At 35.3% G+C, this 27,077-nt stretch overlaps 1 protein-coding gene across 3 annotated transcripts in view; it reads left to right on the plus strand.

The window, feature by feature from the left end:
• LOC142336205 (mediator of RNA polymerase II transcription subunit 12-like protein) overlaps positions 1-27,077 on the plus strand; it is a 305,636-nt gene that overhangs the window by 84,431 nt on the left and 194,128 nt on the right. For all 3 annotated transcript variants that reach the window (XM_075384862.1, XM_075384864.1, XM_075384863.1), the window contains 4 exons: positions 7,537-7,710; positions 22,193-22,323; positions 22,646-22,834; positions 24,766-25,459. In XM_075384862.1, coding sequence (XP_075240977.1) covers positions 7,537-7,710; positions 22,193-22,323; positions 22,646-22,834; positions 24,766-25,459 — 1,188 coding nt within the window. The remainder of the gene's footprint in view (positions 1-7,536; positions 7,711-22,192; positions 22,324-22,645; positions 22,835-24,765; positions 25,460-27,077) is intronic.

A 27,077-nucleotide genomic window follows, 5' to 3' on the forward strand; every position in this document is an offset into this window, starting at 1 on the left:
CCGATATTACTCACATATCAAATGAACGAGAAAAAATTCTTTGTACTGAAGCGAATGGTACTTTTATCTGATCCTGAGTTGAGGAAATTTCTCCGCACTTACGACGACAATATTGTATTGGTACTGTGTGAATGTTTTTACAACGTAATCAGAGGACATGTAAAAGTTCAGATTAACGATTTGGAGCAATATGAAAATGTGATCAAGACTATTCTTCGTAAAAACGTTTCAGTTGAAAAGAAAAGAGCCATACTACTCAAAAACAGGTTTTGATTAAGTTCGGCTCATTATTCATTTTTGCTACCAGTATTTGAGTCAATCATAAAAGAGAAGAAAATGACAACTGCTGAGGAATTTATTTCAATTCCCAAAAAAGTTTATATGAAAACTCAACCATACCAAACCCGGGTCTTAGAGAATCCTGACATTAAACACAAATCAGCACAGCTCTCTATTTTAAATAGAATGCGACCAAAGGAACACATTGAAGCACAGTTCAATGACAAACTGTCGGAACAAGACTCTGGTGTTGTTGTTGATGAAAATCGGCTCAAACATTCATATAGACGGGCAGATCAGGTCCTAAAAACATTATCATCTCTCTTGCCTCATTCAAAATACCTAAAGTGTGATTATATTGTAGATCTAATTAAAAAGTCTAATCGTGTGCTCATTGGTGAAGGCGAGAAGTTACTCATTGACAACAGTCCAACTGACATAAACGCATTCGCTTTCGTGTACAATTTACAGCAACCAACAAAGAAAATTGACAGTCCTGATTATTTTGAATTTTTAAAAGTGTTACAAATAAAGGAAGAACAAGGAATTAACAGCAATGCTAAAACTTCGATCAGGAAAAGTTCTCCAGAAACCGCAACAAAAAGAAAAAAAATTGTCAAGAAATCACAGAAACAAAAACGTTCAAAGTTTCAAAAGCCCCCAAAACAAGACAACCAGAAGCAGCAACAGACCAGCAGAGCACTACTCACCGAAGACGAAAGCAGTAGTGACGAAAAAGAAGAGGAAGGTTTCGAAACTCCGTACGAACCAAGTGTACAGAAGGAAAAACAATGGGAATCTTACGACGAGTGAAGAAAAATTGCTGCAGTCAATGTACACAAAAGGGCCAGCTGCGTATGGAAGCGTTGAAAATTTAAAAAAACACAAAATTACAACCTCGCAAAGTGAAACAGTTTCTAGAGACCAAGAATGCTCACGCAAAATATAAGGGCTTTCGAAAAAGTTTTGCACGTTTGAAAGTTATTGCATATGACCTTGATGAAATTTGGTCTCTTGACTTGGCACACGTGGACAAACTGTCAAAACAAAACGCAGGTATTAAGTACTTATTGATTGCTGTTGACTGTCTTTCACGCTATCTACGTGTCGAACCACTCAAATCAAAATATGCAACAACAACAGCTAAAGCCTTCAAACGTATGATTAAGCATAAACAGCCGAAAAAAGTTTGGGTGGATGCTGGAACAGAGTTTAAGGGAAACTTCAAAACACTTTGCCAGAGGAGAAACATTAAAATTTATCAAACTTTCAGCGAAAAGAAGTCTGCGTTTGCAGAAAGGAACAGCCGCTCTTTAAAGAATATTATCTACAAGTATCTGGAAGAAAAATGGACATATTCATACATCTCTCAGTTGAAAAATTTTGTGCAAACAATAAACTCACGCATCAACCGTGTAACAAAAATAGCTCCGAACAAAGTAACCAAAAAAGACGTTCCTTATCTGTTATCATTAAATGCAATTGCATCCGAGAAATTAGTTAGTCGACCCAAATTTCGAATTGGTGATTTTGTTAGAATATCAAAAATTGATTTACCCTTCCGAAAAGGTTATAAACAGACATTTACCGACGAATTGTTTGAAGTTTACGATATTCCAACGATAAACCCTCCAACATACAGCCTAATTGATTCGAATCAGAATCCAATCAGTGGTAAGTTCTGTCAATTGGAACTAGTGAAAGTTGCTGACAACAGGAAGCGTTCAGAAAGCATGAATGAGTTAACCATCATTTAGTTTTATCAGCTTCCATGGACATTTTTCCAGAGAACACTTTGGCTAACTTCAAAAACTTCTTCAATGAAGAAATCAGCCTGCAAGGTGATTGGAGAGTAGCTTTGAGTGAAATTATCTTCCCATCCAGAATCAACCAGGTTAATAACACTCGAATCATAAATTACTCCTCTGAAGGTAACAAAAACCATCAGAGAAGTATTCCATCTGGTGCTGTTTCAAAACCATACAAAGGGGAGACAGTCCTGATCAATACTGGAAGCTATGAGAACTTGGAACACCTGATAAAAGCCATCAAGACAGCTACTGGTCTAACTAAATTCAGTCATCAGTACAATAAAATCACAGGCGTTTTGGTTTTGTTTTTTGGCAAAAATGAAGGAATTACATTTCCTGACGAAGAAATACCAAGCATTCTGGGCTTTGAAGGAATCTAAGATGGGTCAGGTACTCATATTGGCTATAAAATGATAGATTCCTTTGACAATTTAGCACTGGGTGACGGAGAAGCAAAAGCTTTTGTTGCTGATTACCCCTTTTAATCTGCTTGCAGGAAAACAATTGATATTTCTATACAGCAACATAATTGAGTATCAACACATTGGAGACACAAAAGCTCCGCTGATTCGTATCATTGATTCAAAACAACGTCTGAAAAACGGTAGCCTTTGTGAAATTGAACCTACGCATAGAATAGTTTTTAGCAATTTGTTGTCAAATTTCAGTCAAAACAATTTTCAGTGTATTGAGGTTCAGTTGAGAACCGAAACTGGCAAATTTGTTCCTTTAACGGGAACAGGAAAAGTTATTCTGACTTTAAACTTTAAAAAATTTAATTAAATGGAAGCTTACTATCAACAACAATCAGTTTCACCATACTTTGCAGGAGACTATCGTCAACGAGGCAGTGGGTTCGGGGCTTTAGCGGCTGGAATTGGTAGGGCGGCCATACCGATAGCTAAAAAGTTTTTGTGGCCTGTTTGGAAGAATGGAAGAGAACTGTTTGTGCAGGCGGCACCAGAGATTGTTGACGTTGTAGCCAAAAAGAAGAGTCCTAAAGAAGCACTTAAATCAACTGTTCAGAAAACGGTAAAGAAACAAGTCGGTGGCTCAAGAGCCCGAATTGGAGGTGTTCGTGGTGGAAATGTTTATAAAAAACAGAAACAGAGCGGTCCTTTCAAATCCCGAAAAATCATTCAGAGAAAACAACCGTTACTGAGAAGTCGGTCAGATTTCTTTTCCAAAGTGAAAAATGAATACTAATTTATTGCCAGCAGAGGCAACACACACAACTCTAGACTTGTTTGAAAAGCAGCCTCTCCTGATCACCTTTGACAATGCTTTTACCCAAAAAGTTGGTCCATCATACTCACCGGATAGTCCAATGCTGGAATTTGAAGTTGTTGGCGACAGGAACAACTTTATTGATTTGCCAAAGTTTCTACCTGAAATAAAATGCAAAATCACGAGAACCAATGACGCCGATTTGAGAACTGGTACTGATGCCACAAACACAGATTCGCCGTATTTTAGCAATAACGCATTGCACTCTCTGTTTTCAGAGTGTACAGTTTCGGCAAATGGCGTTAAATTGTCAAATTCAAACGGCAACTACGCACACAAGGCTTTCATAGAAACAGAATTCTCATCCGGAACAACAGCAAAGAGCACTTGGTTAATTTGTCAAGGCTATTATTATGAAGACGAACCCGCCAAAATTGATCGAGCTGACAACAGAGCTACTGATGTTGCTGCGCGAAAAGCTTTAGTTGCTGACTCTCTGGAATGTTCTCTACTTGGACAACGGGCCAGTGATATATTGACCTGTGACAAACATCTTCTCAGTGGTGTTACACTACGCATCTCCTTCAGAAGGTCTCCAAACGATTTTACTGTCATATCCGAATCTAATAAACATTACAGAGTAAAAATTGTTGAAGCAAATCTGTACGTGCGCAAAATGACCGTGGCTGATCATGTGTTGTCTGCGATAGAAAAAACTTTGCTAAAAACACCAGCTGTCTATCGGTACACGGAGGTGTTGCCCAGAACTTTTCTTGCCACTGCTGGCATCCGCAGTTGGAGTCAAGAAGACATCTTCTCCAAGGAACCAGTTCGAAGAATGATTATAGCAATGTCAACCAATCACTCATATTTAGGAACTAACAGAACGAATCCTTTCCATTACCAGAAATTCAATTTGAATGAAATTGTAATTTATCGAAATGGAATACCGGTTGTTGGAACACCAATTTCAACAACCTCAGATCAACAAGTCTACTTCAACACGCTTGAAGCTTTAGATTTTCTTGATAAAGGTGGTCATAGCATTCCCCTAGCCGATTATCCAAATCCCTTTATTCTGGCCTTCGACCTTACTTCAACTCAGGAGGCTTCACACGATTTTATTCATCCTGAATTAACAAATTGTTCAATTTCAGTGGAGCTCACTTTTGGAACACCTTTGGGTGACAGCGTTGAAATTTTATTCCTAGGCGAACGAAGTTCAACTTTTTACGTCAACTCTGAACGAAAAGTTACCAAAAACTCGGTTATTACATATCCTGTTGATGGATAATTTTGAGATAACTTATCTAGTAATTAAATGTTTTCATCTGAAGCACAAGTTTTGTGGAGTTTTTGCAGCTGACAATTTTCGAAGACTGCCAGATAATTGCTTTGCTGTGGTCAATGCCTCAATATCAACATCATGGGGTAGTCATTGGCTACTGATTTGTAATTTTAAAAAAACAATGTACTTTGCTGATCGACTTGGGCAAGCACTGGATTGCTACCATTTTGTATACACTCGACTGCTGCAGTTCTACTTCGAAGAAGTCATTCAGTGTCTCAGATTGCAGCCAATTCAGAGCCCAAACTCCAAACTGTGTGGACTCTTTTGTATTTATATTGCTCATATTATTTTCACATATAGCTATCCCTTTGTGCACTACATGAATGATGATGATTTACTACGATTTGCTAAGCATATGATGTAGGACAAATCAATCAATTTAAGTTTTTTAGCATCAACTGTTTTCATAATTTCGTAACTTTTTCCCCTTGAGGCTAGATCGCTCATTTTTTAATGAAACATGTGAGATTAATTTTTTAATTCAAATCGAAAGTTAACTTTTACATTCTCATTATCAACATTCAGGGAGCCATATCCACTAATAATAATATCAATAATTTTTGAAAATTTTGCATAAGAACTGTTCTGATAAATACTTAAAAATCGGTTAAAAGTACAAGTTGGTATGAAATCAGTTTGAACTTTAACATTCTCTTTGACAGTCTCCAGTTCAAAGATATTTGGAAGCTTTCTTTTGGAGCTATATAAATCTAGCTGATGTTGGTGATTGTAAATGACTGCTTGCTGCAACTTCTCAAAAATTTCACCGTGAAAAGTGATGTTGACAGATTGTGTTTTGTGGAGTAGAAGTCTGAAACATGTGTAAAGGCAAAGTATAGAATAAGGTTTTGAAGAATTTTTTTTGAAAGCCTCTGTTACTTGATCCAAAGCTGCAATAACATGATAATGTTGTTCTTTTATTCTACAAAAGCTGTTGTTCTCATGCAAACTGTAAGCAAAACTGTTGTTGATTTCTTTAGTATCAAATATTGGCTCACTTCTGCAGATAAAATAGTGAAATTTCTTTTGAAACTGTCGAAAGAATTCAGGTGTTTGTTCAAACATTGCCGCAACCATTTTCAATACTGTGTGTTGCTCTCAGAACTTTTCTTCGCTTTCTTCTTTGATCGACCAGCAACCTGAGTTGATTTAACGCTATTCGTCTCCGGTGAGAACGCAAACTGATAACGTCGTTTCCTTCCCGTTATCTTATTGTGTTCTTTTTTGATAGGTTGTTCTGATTGTCCGGTCCTTAGTTTTTCACAGAGTGAATTGTAGCTTTGAGATAATTGTTCAAACTCAGCTAAAGATAGTGTTATTCTCTGGTTGAACTTGAAACCATCACTGTTACAATTGTTTCTGTTGTCTTGGGTTTGATCACGGAAGTTATCTTTTTTTAAAAGTTTTACCGTTATATATGTTCCAGCAGAGTCATAAGTTTTCACACAAGCAACTACATAACGTTTTTCTGTACACGTAATATCGTGAGAAAAGTCAAAGAAGGAACAATCGTCAACCGCTGGCATAGTTTGTTTCCAAATCAAACTCAAACTGAAACTCAAACAAATTCTTATAAGTTTGCTCTATTGCTGTACAAGTACTGTGTTAAACTGTAATAACAAAACCACCCAATGCAGACAGTTGAACATGAAAACTTATTCAAAAATAAATCATTGACACTCTCGGTCGATCGGTCTCCCAATGACAATGGAATACGACAACTACTCGTGTATAATGACCTTCGGCAGTGACTATAGTAGTTAGTCATAATATACATTATATTCTAAAAATAGATTGATGACACAGAGAGTTCTAACAACAGCACATGCATAGCAACAACCACTCACCTCCTTGCCTATTACTATATTTTGTTCTCATGCATCATCAAATAAAGGGTTATAAGAGTATTTGAGAGGACTGACTGATAGTAACAGACATAAAGAATACTACAAACAGTCAACAACCTATTGATGACAGTTTTTGGTTATAAAACATTTGATATAGTCTTAGTACCAGGTAAAATGATGGCCACAAAAAATTAACATTAACACCTGCAAATTCAGCGCCAATTGTGTTTCACACAATTTTAATACCTCAAAATTTTTGAATTTTCCCAAAATTTTTCAAAGTTTTTTTTCAATGATTAGGCCCACCAGGTGAGATGAGGTCAACAAAAAATCGTCTTTGAGACCTGAAACCCAGCGCAAAATACAATTCATGCAATTTTAACACTTTGAATTTTTCATTTTTTTCAAAAAAATTTTTTTACTGATGAGGCTCACCTGGGCTGATTACAAAATGACAACCACTGGAACAGCAGTGGTTTTTCCCGACTAACAAACCAAACCTAACAAAAAACGTCAAAAAAATCAGAAATTTGCCAAAAATGTGTCTTACTGGGCACGCAACGGGGGGGGGACATTTGGGTGTTACTGTGTTCGCAACGGGGGGGGGGGGGGACACGAAAATTTTTTTCGAAAAGGCGATAGTTTTTGGCGTTTTCCACCGCTCTTGCCAAAACGCCAAAAACTATCAACTTTTCGAAAAAATTTTCGTGTCCCCCCCCCCGTTGCGAACACAGTAACACCCAAATGTCCCCCCCCCCCCGTTGCGTGCCCAGTAAGACATCTTACTACTGATACTGCTGTTGGTCATAAAAACTGTTTGATGCCTCATAGCACTTGAATAAGTTTTCCAATTAGAACACTCAAAACTGCAAATGTCAAACCTGTTGGGCTTTGGGTGATTCTGTCAACCGAATTTGTTTAATACTGCATTGAACATTTTCTAAGTTTTCAATTATTGTTTGTTCATTTTTGGAGGACGATATGATATATGGGCAGTAAGGGAGTGTGTGAAATATTTCAGTGCTCGACTGTTGCAACAGCAGCAGATGCACATAATGTCTTCTCTGAGCCACAAAAGTGTGTGGGAGGACTACCAGCAGTGTGGCCACCACAGAGCTATCATCACCAGTCTCGCCTGTGCACTCCAAGTCATCACTCTCTGCTGTCCCTCTGCACTCATATGGGTCATTCCTAGGTAGGGTTAGACAGTGATGTGTTCTACTTCACTCGATTTATTTATTTTTAAAAGTCGCACAGCGATAGCTGGGGCTATTATTGGCCTTCTTTGTTCTGACTCGAAGAGGGGTATTGGTTTTCTTTTTTGTCTTTTTTTTTACAATTCAAAGAATTTGAATTGTACTGGGGCGCTGTCTTTTACGATCCAAAGAATTTGGGTTGTATTGGTTATGTCTTTTTATAGCTGCGAAGCTGTAAGCTGAGCGAAGCTATATTGCGGCTGTTTCGTCGTCGGACGCTCTTTTTTCGTTTTACATTTGTTCACGCAGCAAAGCTGAAAAAGTCAAATTTTCTGAATGACTTCTTCCTCTCACTAACGGCATTTGCGCGCGTGACGTCATTTCTCACTCGCTTTAGCGAAAGTTTTTAGCTGCGAAGCTGTAAGCTGAGCGAAGCTATATTGCGGTGCTCTTGGTTTTTTTTTACGACTCGAAGAGGAGTATTGGTTTTCTTAAGGTTTTTTTTTTTTACCGGAAGTACTATTCGTTCAGACGATGTTTTGACCTAAAAGCGAAAGCGAGTAAAATTGCAGTGTGAACTAATTTTTTCTGAGCGAGAGAAGTTTTTTGATCATGCGCTGCGTTTAGTGAATGACTTTTTGACTTTGAAAAGTAGTTTTTGACTGAATGGCACATATAGATAACCGTTTTTAGCCGTTTTTTCGTCTAAGTGGCCTATTTTTTTTGCTTGTAATTTGGTTTTTTGTAGAAATGATTTTTATTCGATGCTATATTGAAATGTAAACCTTGGAAATTAACAGCACAGTGTTTTGCAGAGCCTGAAAACGCGTTTCAAGTTCAAAATTGGCATAAATTTCTTGATTTTTTAATTAATTTTTGGCTTTTTTCCTATTATTTTCTTTTTTTGGATCTTTTAGACGTCTTTTTGTCAAAAATCAGTCATTCATATTGACAATTCCCGTTGACAATTCATATACTCGATGCCTCTTTTTACCTCGATGTAATTTTGTTTTATAAAATTGTACATATGCTAATCCGATTTTGGTAGTTTTTTTTCCTATTTTTCTCAGTTTTTTGTCTGTATTTTGGTTTTAATTACTAGCAATATTCTTTTTGTGCAACATGAGGGGCTTTAATTTCGTTTCGATAAAAACGTCAATAATTTTTAGCGTTAAATTTTTGAAAAACAGTTAATTTTTTTTTATTAATGCAGTCCTAAAAATTTTTTGACCTTTTTTTAAAAAATGTTTCAATGTTTCGTATGTTTGATTTCTGCTTTTTATTTTTTTTATCTGTTCAGGAGGATAGATTTTTGTCTCGGATGTATCGTTGTATTTTCTATGTCTTTAATGCTGAAAAATGAAATGGTGTTAGTTTTTCTTGTTTTTTTAATTTTGATTTTTGAACTTTCAAAACTTTTAAACTTTGATTTGAACTTCAAAAATCAAGAATTAGTGTTTGTTACGGTGTTCCTTACATTGTGTCCATAATGTTCACATTCTAGCTCGTATCTTTCTAGCTCTGTCCTGGCAACTACATTTATACCGGTTTTATTGATTTTTTCAGTTATTAACAAATTGAATGATTTTTGGCTTTTTCTTAGATTTTCGTCATTTCTTTGGGTTGCAATTGATTTCGTTCAACATAAGGCAGTACTAAGAGTTTACTAGAAAGCCTTTTCTTTTCCAGAATTGCTACTTATTACTTTTTTTAGTATTTTTTTCCGACCTTGGTATTGTTCTTAAACATTTTTCTGCCTTTAAATATTACTCGGTTGCTTTTCTATGATTATTTTAATTTTTGAGTTAGTTTGAAATCATGTTGTCTAGCATATATACAAGAAGAAAAAATATATGTTGTGTTTGTCTTAATTGCAGTGATGAGAAATCTAACTGTAGTAGTTTTCTGATTCTTAACTTTGAGCATTATTTTTTGGAAAATTTTATCTGCCGTTTGCTTTAGTGATCCTTTTGAGATTAGCATCATGAATTATTTGAGGGCAGTTGATAGCCCTGTTAGCTGTTTGAGACTATCAGTGTTTTGACTATCCTAATTATTTTACACTTATCCTTACTAAACGTTTTCAATAATAAATAATTTGCGGCATTTTGTTTCTCTTGGTGACAGTGGTTTAAATCTCACCAATTTTTAGATCAGACCGGGGGAGGGGGGGGGGGGGGGGGGGGGGCAATAAGTTCATGGTTTATTAAAAAAAGGAATGGTTTTAGCTGCAATTAGGGTTTTTGTCAAGTTTCTACGCTTCGGGTTGCTTCCGGAATTCTTCCGGCTATGTTTTTGTTTCGTCGTCTGACGCTCTTTTTTCGTTTTACATTTGTTCACACAGCAAAGCTGAAAAAGTCAAATTTTCTGAATGACTTCTTCCTCTCACTAATGGCATTTGCGCGCGTGACGTCATCTCTCACTCGCTTTAGCGAAAGTTTTTAGGTTATTTGCGTGATTAGATTTTGATCATACGTGACTTACCTCACTCAATAAAATGACTTTTGCACTTTAAAACTTAAGTTTAATTTGAATTTGTTTAAGGTCAAAGGAACTCATATGTGCAGTAAAGGTCCCTAATAAGAGGCTTCTGTGGAATGAATTGTAACAAGCGTTATTAATTTATCGCTGAATGTTTTTTACCAAGTTTTTTGAGCGGCGTCGATTTTTTTTCAATTAAGATCTGTATCTGTTTCTATCTCTATTATACGACACGCAGGTCTATTCTTTCGCAGCTATTCCGGCAATATGCCGGCTATGTTTAGGTTATTTGCGTGATTTGATTTTGATCATACGTGACTTACCTCACTCAATAAAATGACTTTTGCACTTTAAAACTTAAGTTTAATTTGAATTTGTGTAAGGTCAAAGGAACTCATTTGTGCAGTAAAGGTCCCTAATAAGAGGCTTCTGAGGAATGAATTTTAATAAGCTTTATTAATTTATCGATGAATATTTTTTACCTAGTTTTTTTCAGCGGCGTTTTCAATCAGATCTGTATCTGTTTCTATCTCTATTATGCGTTTTTCAGCAGATCTGTATCTGTTTCTATCTCTATTATATGGCACGCAGGTCTATTCTTTCGCAGCTATTTCGGCAATCTGCCGGCTATGTTTTTACAATTCAAAGAATTTGAATTGTATTGGGGCGCTCTTTAAAGATTTTTTCACACAATTTCATGTTTTCTGAAATCAAATTGAAGTGATTTTGGTTACGCCGAAACAGGAAGTTGAGCAAAAAAAAGGATTGGGTTGTGTCGCGTAAAATTTTTGTATTCCAAGTTTAAAATAGATAGTACGGTGTTTGAACAAAAATTGGCTGTCTTGCTGGTGGTTTTTGTTCACATGCGGCTATTTGACTGCGATGTTTACTGTTTTCTCGATTTTTTATCTGAGTTTTTTCTTAATGGTTTTTTTCGATGCATTCTTAGTCTATTATAGGACTAGTATTTAATTGCTCTTGAACGTAGTTCATAGCAATTATTGTAAACGTGTGTGTCTTTTTAATTGCTCTTGAACGCAGTTCATAGCAATTGTTCTAAACGTGTGTCTTTTTTATGCAAATTTTTTGCTTAACAGTTTTGCGCTTTTCTTCTAGAACATTCTTTGACTTCTCAAGTGACTTTTTCACGCTTTCGTTCTTCATTTTTGAGTGATCTCTATTGCTCTGAAGGAAAGCTAATATAAATTCGGTTGCAGATTAAGTGAGGTATGTGATCTGTAGCGCAGTGGTTAGTAGTTGTGGCCGTGGATCGGGAGGGCAGTGGTTCGAATCCCGGCGGGGAAAAATTTTTGCACCCATAAATTGATCTAGGCTACATTCCCTGATTTAAATTGCCTCGCCTGTCGTTCGAGCAATTCTTCCGACATTTGTCGGTTCATGTTTTTTATGCAAAATTTTCGCTTGACAATTTTGACTTTTCGAATGACTTTTACGCCCTTGACTTTTTGCGTTTTGCGTGATCTAAAATTCTCTCTCAATCATAGTTTCAAGCAGCTGAACTCAATTGGCGGCGATTTAATTCTAAAAGTCAAATGAAAAGTGCGCCGAAACTGGTGTCATTTTTTACATTAATTCTTAATAGTGGTATATGTTAACCTCTAATGTGGTTATTTGATGCACACTATAGAACTTTTTAGTCCCATTTAGTCTCCCCCGCCCCCGACTGAAGCAGGCTGCAATTGATTAGAGCTCCCACTAGTCGTTCAAGAGCAATTCTTCCGGTTATGTTTTGTTTAGTCAATGAAGTGGTTTTGAATTGTCTCAGAACTTGGCCTGCTTTTTTTTGCAATCGAACAATTTTGAACTGTATTTGTGCCCTTTTTCGCAATCCATGAATTGAATTATATTGGTTCTGTCTTTGCTTCGTAAGATGTGTTCACACATATTTCTATGATTTCGAGCCTTCAAAACGGGATAAGCAGGTAACGCTCAGTAGGCACTATTTTTCGTTCGAAGCTCTTAGCTGGCTTTGACAGAGTTTCAAGTGCTTAGAGTGTTGAACCTGCCCGGAAGGCCTAAATTCAAGGTGCAAAAGTAATTTTGAGGTTTTGTGATTTATTTTTTCACGTTTGTGGTTTTGTGATTTATTTTTTCACGTTTGAGGTTTTGTGATTTATTTTTTCACGTTTGTTTGTTTAATTTTAGTCTTTTGTTAGCGGGGTGTAGAAATAACAATTTTCAAAGTCCACAGAGTTACAGGCCATACGTTCTTTCTATTTTATCTGCTATATGTTTTGGTGATACGAACTTAAACAACCAAAATAGTGATTTTTTTTAAATTTTTTAAAATTAATTTCAATTTTTCAAACTTTAGGGGTCAATTAATTCCTTTTATGGCTTTGAAGCTGGACACGTGAATAATTTTTAAAGGGATTGAAATGGTTTTGTGGATAGTAATATCAGTAAAGTTAGCGACTTTCCATTGAAGCTTGCCGTAGAGTTTGCTGTAGTTTTTGTTTTTAGATCTTCAGATGTTAATTAAACTTGTTTATGCCCTTAAAATAGGTATGTCGATATTTTGTAGAGACAACTAATTGGTTATGAAGATGCAAGTATCACGAATTGCTGCAACTTTTTTGACAAAGTTTACAGTTTTTTTATAAACTTTTAATCAATTGTGAGCCATATTTTGAAATTTGATATTTATTTGCAAATAAAACATTTTTTAGCGCTGAGAAAAGGCTTGTTGGATGATTTCGATGCCTTTTTACTATTGGTATATTAACTATCGGTTATCGTTACTTGAGCAATTAGAGCTTCTACAATTCAATATTGTATTGAATAGTTGTCAAACAATGTAAAAGGTTATGTGGATATTAGTATCAGTAAAGTTAGCGACTTTGCATTGAAGCTCGCCAATTTTTGTAAAGTTTGCTGTAATTTTTTGTTTTTCGATCTTAAGATGTTAAATAAACTTGTTTATGCCCTTAAAACAGGTATGTCGATATTTTTTAGAGACAACTAATTGGCCATGAAGATGCAAGTATCACGAATTGCTGCAACTTTTTGGCAGTTTCGTTTTTTATAGACTTTTTATAAATTTTGCGCCATTTTATGATTTTTTTTGACATTTATGTGCAAATAAAACATTTTTTAGCGCTGAGAAAAGGCTCGTTGGATGATTTCGATGCTTTTTTACTATTGGTATATTAACTATCGGTTATCGTTACTTGAGCAACTAGAGCTTCTACAATTAAAATTTGTTTTAATAGATGTCAAACAATGTAAAAGGTTTTGTGGATATTAGTATCAGTAAAGTTAGCAACTTTCCATTATAGCTTGCCAATTTTTGTAAAGTTTGCTGTTTTATTTTTTTTGTTTTTCGATCTTAAGATGTTATTTAAACTTGTTTATGCCCTTAAAACAGGTATGTCGATATTTTTTAGAGACAACTAATTGGCCATGAAGATGCAAGTATCACGAATTGCTGCAACTTTTTGGCAGTTTTGTTTTTTAGACTTTTTATAAATTTTGCGCCATTTTATGATTTTTTTTGACATTTATGTGCAAATAAAACATTTTTTAACGCTGAGAAAAGGCTCGTTGGATGATTTCGATGCTTTTTTACTATTGGTATATTAACTATCGGTTATCGTTACTTGAGCAACTAGAGCTTCTACAATTAAAAATTGTTTTTAATAGATGTCAAACAATGTAAAAGGTTATGTGGATATTAGTATCAGTAAAGTTAGCAACTTTCCATTATAGCTTGCCAATTTTTTGTAAAGTTTGCTGTAATTTTTTGTTTTTCGATCTTAAGATGTTAATTAAACTTGTTTATGCCCTTAAAACAGGTATGTCGATATTTTTTAGAGACAACTAATTGGCCATGAAGATGCAAGTATCACGAATTGCTGCAACTTTTTGGCAGTTTTGTTTTTTAGACTTTTTATAAATTTTGCGCCATTTTATGATTTTTTTTGACATTTATGTGCAAATAAAACATTTTTTAGCGCTGAGAAAAGGCTCGTTGGATGATTTCGATGCTTTTTTACTATTGGTATATTAACTATCGGTTATTGTTACTTGAGCAACTAGAGCTTCTACAATTAAAATTTGTTTTTAATAGATGTCAAACAATGTAAAAGGTTTTGTGGATATTAGTATCAGTAAAGTTAGCATTTTTCCATTATAGCTTGCCAATTTTTGTAAAGTTTGCTGTAATTTTTTGTTTTTCGATCTTAAGCTGTGAATTAAACTTGTTTATGCCCCTAAAATAGGTATGCCGATATTTTTTAGAGACAACTAATTGGTCATGAAGATGTAAGTATCACCAATTGTTGCAATTTTTTGACAAAGTGTAGTTTTTTATAAACTTTTTTTAAATTGTGCGCTATTTTTTGAATTTTTTGACATTTATGTGCAAATAAAACATTTTTTAGCGCTGAGAAATGGCTTGTTGGATGATTTCGATGCTTTTTTTACTATTGGTATATTACCTATCGGTTATCGTTACTTGAGCAACTAGAGCTTCTACAATTGAAATTCGTTTTTAATAGTTGTCAAACAATGTAAAAGGTTTTGTGGATATTAGTATCAGTAAAGTTAGCGACTTTCAATTATAGCTTGCCAAGTTTTGTAAAGTGTGCTGTAATTTTTTGTTTTTCGATCTTAAGATGTGTATTAAACTTGTTTATGCCCTTAAAATAGGTTTGTCGATGTTTTTTAGAGACAACTATTTGGTCGAAGATGTAAGTATCACCAATTGTTGCAACTCTTTGACAAAGTGTAGCTTTTTATAAACTTTTTATAAATTGTGCGCCATTTTTTGAATTTTTTGACATTTTTGTGCAAAGAAAACATTTTTTAGCGCTGAGAAAAGGCTCGTTGGATGATTTCGATGCTTTTTTTTACTATTGGTATACTAACTATCGGTTATCGTTACTTGAGCAACTAGAGCTTCTACAATTAAAATTTGTTTTTAATGGATGTCAAACAATGTAAAAGGTTATGTGGATATTAGTATCAGTAAAGTTAGCGACTTTCCATTATAGCTTGCCAATTTTTTGTAAAGTTTGCTGTAATTTTTTGTTTTTCGATCTAAAGATGTTAGTTAAACTTGTTTATGCCCTTAAAACAGGTATGTCGATATTTTTTAGAGACAACTAATTGGCCATGAAGATGCAAGTATCACGAATTGCTGCAACTTTTTGGCAGTTTTGTTTTTTAGACTTTTTATAAATTTTGCGCCATTTTATGATTTTTTTTGACATTTATGTGCAAATAAAACATTTTTTAGCGCTGAGGAAAGGCTCGTTGGATGATTTCGATGCTTTTTTACTATTGGTATATTAACTATCGGTTATCGTTACTTGAGCAACTAGAGCTTCTACAATTAAAATTTGTTTTTAATAGATGTCAAACAATGTAAAAGGTTATGTGGATATTAGTATCAGTAAAGTTAGCAACTTTCCATTATAGCTTGCCAATTTTTTGTAAAGTTTGCTGTAATTTTTTGTTTTTCGATCTTAAGATGTTAATTAAACTTGTTTATGCCCTTAAAACAGGTATGTCGATATTTTTTAGAGACAACTAATTGGCCATGAAGATGCAAGTATCACGAATTGCTGCAACTTTTTGGCAGTTTTGTTTTTAAGACTTTTTATAAATTTTGCGCCATTTTATGATTTTTTTTTTGACATTTATGTGCAAATAAAACATTTTTTAGCGCTGAGAAAAGGCTCGTTGGATGATTTCGATGCTTTTTTACTATTGGTATATTAACTATCGGTTATTGTTACTTGAGCAACTAGAGCTTCTACAATTAAAATTTGTTTTTAATAGATGTCAAACAATGTAAAAGGTTTTGTGGATATTAGTATCAGTAAAGTTAGCAACTTTCCATTATAGCTTGCCAATTTTTGTAAAGTTTGCTGTAATTTTTTGTTTTTCGATCTTAAGCTGTGAATTAAACTTGTTTATGCCCCTAAAATAGGTATGCCGATATTTTTTAGAGACAACTAATTGGTCATGAAGATGTAAGTATCACCAATTGTTGCAATTTTTTGACAAAGTGTAGTTTTTTATAAACTTTTTAAATTGTGCGCTATTTTTTGAATTTTTTGACATTTATGTGCAAATAAAACATTTTTTAGCGCTGAGAAATGGCTTGTTGGATGATTTCGATGCTTTTTTTACTATTGGTTTATTACCTATCGGTTATCGTTACTTGAGCAACTAGAGCTTCTACAATTGAAATTCGTTTTTAATAGTTGTCAAACAATGTAAAAGGTTTTGTGGATATTAGTATCAGTAAAGTTAGCGACTTTCAATTATAGCTTGCCAAGTTTTGTAAAGTGTGCTGTAATTTTTTGTTTTTCGATCTTAAGATGTGTATTAAACTTGTTTATGCCCTTAAAATAGGTTTGTCGATGTTTTTTAGAGACAACTATTTGGTCGAAGATGTAAGTATCACCAATTGTTGCAACTCTTTGACAAAGTGTAGCTTTTTATAAACTTTTTATAAATTGTGCGCCATTTTTTGAATTTTTTGACATTTTTGTGCAAAGAAAACATTTTTTAGCGCTGAGAAAAGGCTCGTTGGATGATTTCGATGCTTTTTTTTTACTATTGGTATTTTACCTATCGGTTATCGTTACTTGAGCAACTAGAGCTTCTACAATTCAAATTCGTTTTTAATAGTTGTCAAACAATGTAAAAGGTTCTGTGGATATTAGTATCAGTAAAGTTAGCGACTTTCAATTATAGCTTGCCAAGTTTTGTAAAGTGTGCTGTAATTTTTTGTTTTTCGATCTTAAGATGTGTATTAAACTTGTTTATGCCCTTAAAATAGGTATGTCGATATTTTTTAGAGACAACTAATTGGTAATGAAGATGTAAGTATCACCAATTGTTGCAACTTTTTGACAAAGTTTAGTTTTTTATAAACTTTTTGTAAATTGTGCGACATTTTTTGAATTTTTTGACATTTATGTGCAAATAAAACACATTTTTTAGCGCTGAGAAAAGGCTCGTTGGATGATTTCGATGCTTTTTTTTACTATTGGTATATTAACTATCGGTTATCGTTACTTGAGCAACTAGAGCTTCTACAATTCAAATTCGTTTTTAATAGTTGTCAAACAATGTAAAAGGTTTTTTGTTTATATTTTGTTCTGCAATTTTTCTGTTATTCATTTCATGTCGAGTTTCCAAGTTTCTGGATCAAGGATTTGAGCAACTTCGAAAAACAGAATTTTGAAATTGCAGAATGTTAAAAATGGAGAATGTTGTTTTCGATCTCTAGAGGCGAATGAAACCTTTTTAGGGCTTGCAGAAGCGTTACTCGATAGTTTCTAGTAAACAAGAAATTGGCTTGAAATCAGTTGATATCACGAATTTTTTGTTTGCGAGTTTTTTTAAGTTTAAGGCCAAAAAAAAGTTTCAAGGAATGAATTCACGTTACTGAATGATTTGTAGGCCAATAACTTCAAAACGTGTGCTCGTGTTAATGCATATATTCACTCCGATAACATTTTGGCTTTCAAAATCTTAGCTTTAAGATTTTTCGCAATGTTTTTTGTTTCTGTTTTATTTAAATTTGTGAGCGTCTGTTTGGCTGGCATTGTTCAACTGGTCTTCCGATCAGGTTTAGCAGTTGTTAGTTCTTTTCAATCGATTGTTTGGTTTGTAATGCAGGAGCTGTCCTGCTGTTATTTTGAGAAATGTTTTCACACCTTTTTCAATGCTTTTGATCTTTTGAAAAAGGATAAACAGGTAAACCTCGGCTGGTATTAAGTTGCAATAGAGGTCCTTAGCTGTCTTCAGTAGTCTTTAAGGTGCTTACTGTTCTCAAGTGTCCGGGAACGTCTAAATTCAAGGTGAGATCAGTTTTGCTGTTTTTGACCCCTGACTGAAGCATATTGTCTTTTTGTTAGTTTTCTTTAATTTAATTGGGTTATTTTAAAGCTGGATCATAGTTTATAAGGTTATTGTGCTATGCGAAATGTCCTTTCATGCTAATATTTTTTGTTTTTTCTTCATAAAAACTTTAACACCAGACTCAAAGCATTTTTCGCCAAATTGTCATCTTTTTTCAGTTTTATAGGCCAAAGAAACATTTCTAAGGCTTGAAAACGAGGTAATGGAAAGTTTTTAACCACACAGAAAAGTTTTGGACGATGTGCATGTCGTTAATTTTTGCATTTTTAACTAATTTTTTTGTTTTTTTTTTCAATTTTTTGAACGTTTTAATTTCCATTTAAAGATAACATTTTCTGGCTGAAATCTGGGTTGGTGGATAAGGTAAATTTTTGAGTTATTTTTCAAGGTTTTTCGATTTTTTTGTTCTGTTTCAAGTTCTTTTAGTTGAAGGGAACAACAAAACTTTTTAAAGCTCAAATCTGTGTAAATGAATAGAAATGTGTTTTCAAAGACCTTTTGGCACCTTTTTTGTATTAATGGATTTTCTCTGGTTTTTGTTTGAATTTGTCCTTAGTTTGTTCGTATCTTACCAGAAATTTTTATGTAGACTGCAGGTTTGAAATTTGGTACTTTCGCCAAGAAATTGCAGGAGTCGACAAAATGAGCGTCCTTGAAAGTATTTAATGTTTTAAATAATTTCAGTTTGTAGTGTACAAACTCGTTTAATCAGTAGCCTATGTTGCCGCTGGTTTCTCGGATCATCATTGACAACAAACATGTTTCTGAAGAAAATAACACAGAATATTAAGAGCTTTCGCTAATGCTTGTTGTTTGTGTCAGGAATTAAATCTGTGAAATGCGTTTTTTGGTTTTTTGCTTTTTATTATTTGCATATTAACTAAAAATTCTTTTATTACTCATTTGAGGAGTTTGCAAGCTGATTTTTTTAGTAAGTGCTTAGGCTGAACCTGCTCGGAGGGCCTAAGTGAAAATGTCATTAATTGTAATTTTTGCACGCAAATTGATTAAAGTTTTGCTTTTTTTCGTCATCTTTGTAGTATTTTTTGTAGCAGGGTATAGAAATAACCCTCCTCCAAGTCTGTGCTAATGAAGATTTCAGCTTTACCAAAGCTATTTTGAAAGAGTCTTTAAAGATTTTTTGGCGCCTATTACGCAAATTTGAAATATATTTCCTCGCATTGTTTGGATCTTATCCGAAATTTAGCTGTAGACTGTAGTATTGACATTTTGTAGTTTCGCCAAGAAATTGCAGGATTCGACGAAATTAGGGTCTTCGAACGTAACTTGTGTTAATTAATTTCAGTTCTATTGTAAGTTTCTCAGTTTTAATCGTTTTTTTAGTAAAAACTGTCTTTTAATCAGTAGCCTATCTTGCCGCTGGGTTCTCAAATCATTTTTGGCAACACTTAGCATTTTCGGCAGACTAAAACACAGAATATTGAGATTTTATTAAAAATTTGCGTTTACAGAAAATCCTTTTGTGTACTTTTACAGAAAATCCTTTTGTTTACTTTCGCATATGCTTGTGTCATTTGTGTCCGGACTGTTATCTGTGAAATGCCTTTGTGCGATTTATTGTTTTTTTACTAGTAGTATTAATTATCGGTTTTGGTTAAATTAACAACCAGATCGTTTACAATCAAATGTCAAATAATGTAAAATGTTTTCTGTTTACATGTTATCCAATTCTTCTGATATTAATTTGAGTTTTTTCAATTTTATCGTTCAATTCTTTCCATTGAAACTCAGGACTTTTTCTGCTATGTTTTACTTGTAAGATGTGTTCACACATTTTTCTACAACTTTGGGCCTTGAAAACTGTATAAACAGGTAACTCTTCGTGGGCATGAAGTTTCGCTGGAAGCCCTAAGCTGACTTTAGTAGTCTTTCAATTGGTTAGATTGTTAAACCTGCTGTTTAAGGGCATAATTTCCCAGACGGCCTCATTTCAAGGTGAAAAGGTTGTTGTAATTTGTCATTTTTTGAGCATTTTGTTAGCCGGGAATAGAAATAACACTTCAAAGTTATGAATTGAATTGAATTGTACCGGGCGCTGTCTTTTTACAATCCAAAGATTTTGGGTTGTGTTGGTTGTCTTTGTTACAATTCAAAGAATTTGAATTGTTTTGGTGTGACCTTTTTTAAAATATCTTTTTGCACATTTTCATGATTTTTGAAGCCAAATTGAAGTGATTTTGATTACGCAAAACAGCAAGTGGAGGAAAAAAGGATTGGCTTTGCCACATCCATTTTTTGTACTCTTAATTTAAAACCGAGTAGAGTACGGTGTTTGAACAATGCTGTCTGAAATTGGCTGTCTGGCTGGTAGTTTTTTGTTCACATGCGGCCATTTGACATCGATGTCTACTGTTTTCTCGAGTTTGTTACATTCATATTCCATTTTTGTTTAGTCAATGAAAGGGTTTCAGAACTTGTCCTGCTATGTTTTTGCAATCGAGTAAATTTGGGCTGCATTGGTGCTCTTTCTTTTTGCAAACCAAGAACTGGATTTTATTGGTTCTCTGTCGTTGCTTCGTAAGATGTGTTCAAATATTTTCCTATGTTTTTGAGCCTTTAAAAAGGAGATAAGCAGGTAACGCTCAGTAGGCATTGTTTCGTTAGAATCTCTTAGCTGGCTTTGGTAGTGTTTCAAGTGCTTGGTGTTGAACCTGCTCGGAAGGCTTAAATTAAGTGTTCAAATATGATTTTTTTGTGGTTTTGTGCCCAAAATGGTTCATTTTTTCATCTTTGATCATCATTTTTTGTGAGTTTTTTATTAGCAGCAGTTTATAGAAGTAACTTAATAAAATAGTGTAATATTTTTTTTTCGATCTTTAGAAGTCAAATTAAACTTGTTTATGACCTTAAAATAGGTATGTCGATGTCCTTCTAGAGACAACTAATTGGTTTTGAAGATATTAGTATCTTGAATTGTAGAAACTTTTTGATAAATTTAGCAGTATTTTTGTAAATTTTTTAGTAATTGTTTGTCATTTTTTCGAATTTTTTTACCTTCATTTGCAAATAAATTTTTTGGGCTGAGAAAAGGGTAATGGTTAGAAATTAATGAAAGTTTCGAGAGACAACAAGTTGGTTTGGAAGATAGTAGTACCATATCTTTCTTACTATTTGTATATTAACTATAGTTTATCTTACTTCAGCAACTAGAGGGTTTAGAATTCAAGTTCTGTTTTAATAATTTTCATACAATGTTAAAATATTTTTGTCTAGATTTTCATTTGCTTTTCTGTTATTCATTTGAGGAGTTTTCAAGTTTATGGATCAAGGATTTGAGCAACTTCGAAAAAATGCAGAGCGTACAAGTATCATTTTTTCATTAACTTTTTCTCTTTCAATCCCAATCGTGGTTATGGGAATCAACGGCAGCTATTTTGCGGCAATATGCCAGGTTTGTTCATTTTATTGCAAACTACTTGTCTGACAGGGCTTGCTACCTTTTATGGAGTGGCAACTATACTTAAAATTTTTTAGATGGTGTATCAATTTTTGTCATGTTGTTTGAAAATAAGGTCGTAGTATGTTCAAATTTTAGTATGTTGTAGTATTTAGTATGCTCAGATTAGTATAAGTTTGTAGAATGTGCATTTGGTTAATGAGCTTGGTCGTTTTTCTACTTCGTGTCGGAATTCTTTCGGCTATGTTTTTTAGTTCGTATTCAAGATATTTATTACCACCATATGACGCAACAACTACAAATCTGCTTTTTGTTCATTCGTTGACACAATTTTCAACTGAATAGCCTGCTTGACGTCATTTTTTACTCTTAGTGGGAAATGGAATAACGTGGGAGTTTTTTGGATGAAGTTTTTGGTCACAAGTGACTTACCTCACTCTCAAAATGGACTTTTCTTAACTTTATTCAAAAAAATAGGGTGCCACTGTGTTTGTAGATTATTTGAGAGAACTTAATGGAAGCATCAATAAGTTATACGGATTCGTAATCAAAATATAACATCGCAGCTTTTAACAAAAGATTTTATCTACGAAGCTATTGCGGCTACGTGGTCAAATGAAGGTCCCTGGGAGTTTTTCACACTCAGTAGAGAGTAGACTTGAAAGATGTATTTTTTGTAGATCACAGGTGGAGTTACTCTCTCCGCCCTTGCCACCTGTGCAGCCGGAGGAGGAGGGTCACACTGGAGACCAGCAGATGCCACAGCATGTGGACGAGGGATCACCTCTTGACTATCTCGCGGTATCGCCCAGTAAGTTTATTGCTTATTCTTTTAATTCCGTTCTGTGTTCCATCCCCGGCTTCATCGACTAAACCGATTTCAAGTAGCTATTACAAAAGCTACAATGAATTGAACCTAAAAACTTGAAAGCAATAAAATATTAGACGTAGATGGTAATTGGATGGTCTCATACGTTTGATTATCAATTTTATCAGATCTCTTCTCATTCGAAAAATTTGCCGTAAAGGCGCCATTTGCGTCATATATGGTGAAGGTTACCCAGTTTGGGACCTGAGCGTGTACGATGAAATATAATCTGGCATCTGTTGATACTGATGTTGCTTTGTTTTAGGTGAATTGCCACTTCCCTTTTCGGCCTACTCTTCGTCGACCTTTTTCTCTGAGCAGCAGCAGGAGGGGACTAATGAGCTGTGTGCTGAGGTGAGGGACCAGCTATTGTATGCCGAGGAGCTCATTCGCAACAGGAGCATGGCCATTGAGCAGAGGTGGTCCAGTGCCAAGTACCAGGAGTCCTCTTTTGGTCAGTTGTTTAATGGCCGTTATAGGCAATAATTAAATAGTTATATAGCTAATTATATGTTAGATTACCGATTATCTGTCTACAAGTGGTACGTGGTGCATCTACGCCAGGGAGTAGATGAGGGGCCACAAATGGTATCTTATCACAGAGCTTAGGGCTGTTTTTAGGCGCTCCCCTTTTTAACTAACAATACTGAGTCCTATTTATCCTAATGTAATTTTGAAATTAATCAATATTTAATATCGCTTTGTCATGCGACCATTTTTGGTCTGAGATTCCGTTTTATTAATTGCCGCCGTCAGCTTGTCCAATGGCTATTATTATCACTCTCAAGCGAACGTTGTAGCATTTTTTGTCATGTTGGACTTTTTTATGCAATTATTTGCTTGATCATTTCGATCCGTCTGACTAATTTGACTTTTCGAGTGACTTTTTAACTGCCGCCGTCAGCCTATGAACGGCTATTATTTAGGCTCTCTCCTTTTTTTACAATTCAACGAATTTTCGAATTTTAATTGTATTGGGGCGCTGTCTTTGGTGGAGCGTCTTTTATCGATAATTTTGCGATCGAGAGTGCATTCAAAACCGGGGATATTTTCCGTTTGTGCCCCCCAGCTTAGTGGCTGCATATTATTTGCAACCCCCAGACGGACCTGACATATTTTTAACATAATGATTTACTATGTAATGACACGTGCTCTGTAAACTTTCTCGAGAGCAATTTTTCCGATTTCAGTCGATTTATGTTTTTCTCCCTGCGGGCGTCAAGGGTGTTTGGGGCGGATTTTTTCCCGCAATCTGCTGGCTCTATTTTTCTCCGTTTTTTTCACAAACCGATTAATTAGGTAAATAATTTATTTGATTTAGTGAGTAGTTAGCTGAGCAATAATTGAATTTATACGTCTACTCGATTTGGTATCTTTTGGCGCATCTTGATGATTTTTGAAGTCACATTGAGGGACAGTTTTGATTACGCAGGAAGAGGCAGTGGAGCGAAAAAGCGCGTTGTTTTCGGCATTTTTCTCTCTAATTTTTTTCTCTAATTTTGGAGTTGGAAATTTGCATTTGTATTAAGTATATATCTTTCAGTTTAGAGGCTAAAATCTTTATAATTGTGTAATGTAACTAAAACTGCCCACCAAATCATACAATTTTTCGCCACCTTTTGCTGTCAATCTGCAAAAGGTGGCAAAAATATGCGGCAATATGCCAGGTTTGTTCATTTTATTGCAAACTACTTGTCTGACAGGGCTTGCTACCTTTTATGGAGTGGCAACTATACTTAAAATTTTTTTAGATGGTGTATCAATTTTTGTCATGTTGTTTGAAAATAAGGTCGTAGTATGTTCAAATTTTAGTATGTTGTAGTATTTAGTATGCTCAGATTAGTATAAGTTTGTAGAATGTGCATTTGGTTAATGAGCTTGGTCGTTTTTCTACTTCGTGTCGGAATTCTTTCGGCTATGTTTTTTAGTTCGTATTCAAGATATTTATTACCACCATATAACGCAACAACTACAAATCTGCTTTATTTTTATCTTTATTTTCTTTATTTTTATCTTTAACAACTTGGCTTTTTCAGGCAATATACCGGCTTCGTTTGATTTTATTCTCAGCTGACCAATTAATATTTGCATGATCTAAATCGCCCTCATTCATAATTAAGCCTTTTAACTCGAATTGCAAATAAAATTGGTTCCATTGTGTCGCAAAAAAAGTCGATTTATTAGTGCACTTCATACAGTTTCGCTACGCTATTTTCTCCGTTGTTAATTGTTCTCCGCCGTTTCAGTTAGTTAGAATGGTTATTTGGAAGCAAGGAAAAAATGGGAGAAACAAGGTTTGTCGCTGATTAGCGGAAGTTGTAATAAAGTTGAATTTACTTATATAGTTGTGAAATGAAGGATGTTGACGGTAGATTGCTGTTTTAGGTAACGAAGTACAGCGAGTACTGGAAATAGTTGAACAACTCGACATCTTCGATTTTCACCAAACATCGGAAGAATTCAACATGAAGACCTTATTTCAAAGTGTCTTCAAAAAGAGCACGTACCCCTCATCATCTGCTGCATCCTCTGGTAATGTGGGTAAAAACAGCGAGTCATCTGATTGGCTAGTGGTCAAAACCCTCTGTGATTGGTCAACTTCCTTCTACAGACCGGGCTGTCATCGAGCTCCCGTTGTTGCAGCTTTATTATCGCATTACCAACTTTGGATCGAAGCCCAGGATCCAACTGGCTCCAGACATCATTTTGTATGCCAAAAATTTATTACTAAGTTTTTGGACGAATTTGCGCCAACTTTGAACCACCCCCCTGGTCACGAAAACAATTCGTTTGAAGAGGAACGCACATTCGCATCTCTAGTTTTACTCATTCATGAACTCATAGACGCGGCTGTGTTTTCACACGATCACTACATGAGGTTGTTAATATCTCGTGGAGATTTGTGTACCTGTGCATTGTTCCACCAGGATTTAGATTCTTCGGATGATTATTCGGCGTCTGAAAATACAGCGGCAGATGGTGAAACAGAATCTATTTGTGATTTCTCGGGAAAACGCCACTTGCTGTACGCTCTTCATTTTCCAGTTTCACGCGATAATAGCAACGATGTCAATCAAAGGTATGTCCCAAAGTTTGACGACTCATTTCATTTTTCAATTAACTGCGACTTCAATTAACTGCAACTTATAAGTTCGGCTAAAGTAAAAAGTGCTTCTCGTAAAGGTGACGAAAAACACTTCCGGTGTTTTATTCAATTCGTTTTATTATATAAGGCATCGTAGTAACATCGTGAGGCTAAGGCCAACCGTATTCTATTATCAAGGCAAAATAGCAACATAAACTCTAAGCAGCAAATCTAGCTTTCTTTTTTGGCATTTCTAATATCTGGGCCAATTTTTGGCTTCGATCGATCACTGATATGTTTTTGAAACCTACAAATAATTAGCCTAAACTCGTCTTATTTGATACATTATGTAATTAGGTTAAATTAAAATTAGGTTAAAAGAAATTTTTCAGGCCTTTGCACGCAAAATAGAACGTATTTTGTTAAAATAAGACTTACGCAGTTGAGAAATGACGTAATAGTTTTCTCGCTGCATTGCTCATTTCATTTTACTTGGTAACATCCTCTGGCCCGGAAGAAGATATTGGGAGGATTTGTACAATCTTAAAGATCTGGCGGACGAGCAATGTCAACGACATGTGTACGATGGCGGAGTGGGCGACGCTGTCGGAACCGTATCGGAGTTCTTCGATCCGAGCAGTTGGATAATAACCCCTATGGTTGCTTTCCTCAACGATCCAAATTAAGTCATCAATCTTGAGGTGCTGCTCGGCAGGCGTCTGCCGCTTGGATCTACGGTTCACAGCAGGTACATATTCTTTCAGCCAACGTGCCCAGATTGCGTTGGAGTAAGACTGTGCACGAGAGTACCGCTTACGATGATCGAACTCGTCGACGGCAGCGATGAACGGAAGTCCGGTTGTTGGGTTACTAAGTAGAAAATGGTTGTGTAATTGCGCCGTCGGACGGGTCAGCGCTTAGGGGCGTTAATGACGTGCGTTCAGTGCGTATTCAACTAGGCAAAATGAAATGCTCAAAACCTCATCTGTGAGGGGACATGTACCGAGGATTGTGTAGAGAACTCTCTTAAAACTGCGGACCAACCTCTCCCAGATACCACCTTGGTTTGGCGCACTGGGCGATTTGAACCTCCACTTAATGCCGTTATGCGCAAGATCCGCTGTGATGTTGAGTATTCAATTTTTCAATACATTCACGGAGCTCTTCCTCCTCTCCGATAAAGTTTTTACCATTATCTGACCAGATAAAGTTTGTACCCTTATCTTACCGAATATAGCAGGTATACCCCGGCGGGAGATGAACCGCTCCTCCCATTACACGGGAACTAGTGTCCATGGACGGAACAACTTCAACATCGACAGCACGAGTGGACAGACAACTGAAGAGAAATCCCCACCTTCTGGCTGAACTGACGAACCGTGATGTGAATGGGCCAAAGTAACCCCGGTGTTTGTAAAGGGGAGGGACTAGTAAGCGAGTTACTCCTTTGGGAGGTCTGTCATGATCGGTTCAACGATTGCCGTATGGAACTTTGCAAAGACGCAGTTTGTCTTGATGGAACGCAGTGAGGAACGTAGTTTAAGGATGACATAACGTTCCTGTACCTTTGACTTGAAGTAATCAATGCCCTTTTGATGTTTTTTAAGTCAGT

The sequence above is a fragment of the Convolutriloba macropyga genome, chromosome 3, assembly GCF_964194025.1.
Source record: "Convolutriloba macropyga chromosome 3, txConMacr16.3, whole genome shotgun sequence".
NCBI lineage: Eukaryota > Metazoa > Xenacoelomorpha > Acoela > Convolutidae > Convolutriloba > Convolutriloba macropyga.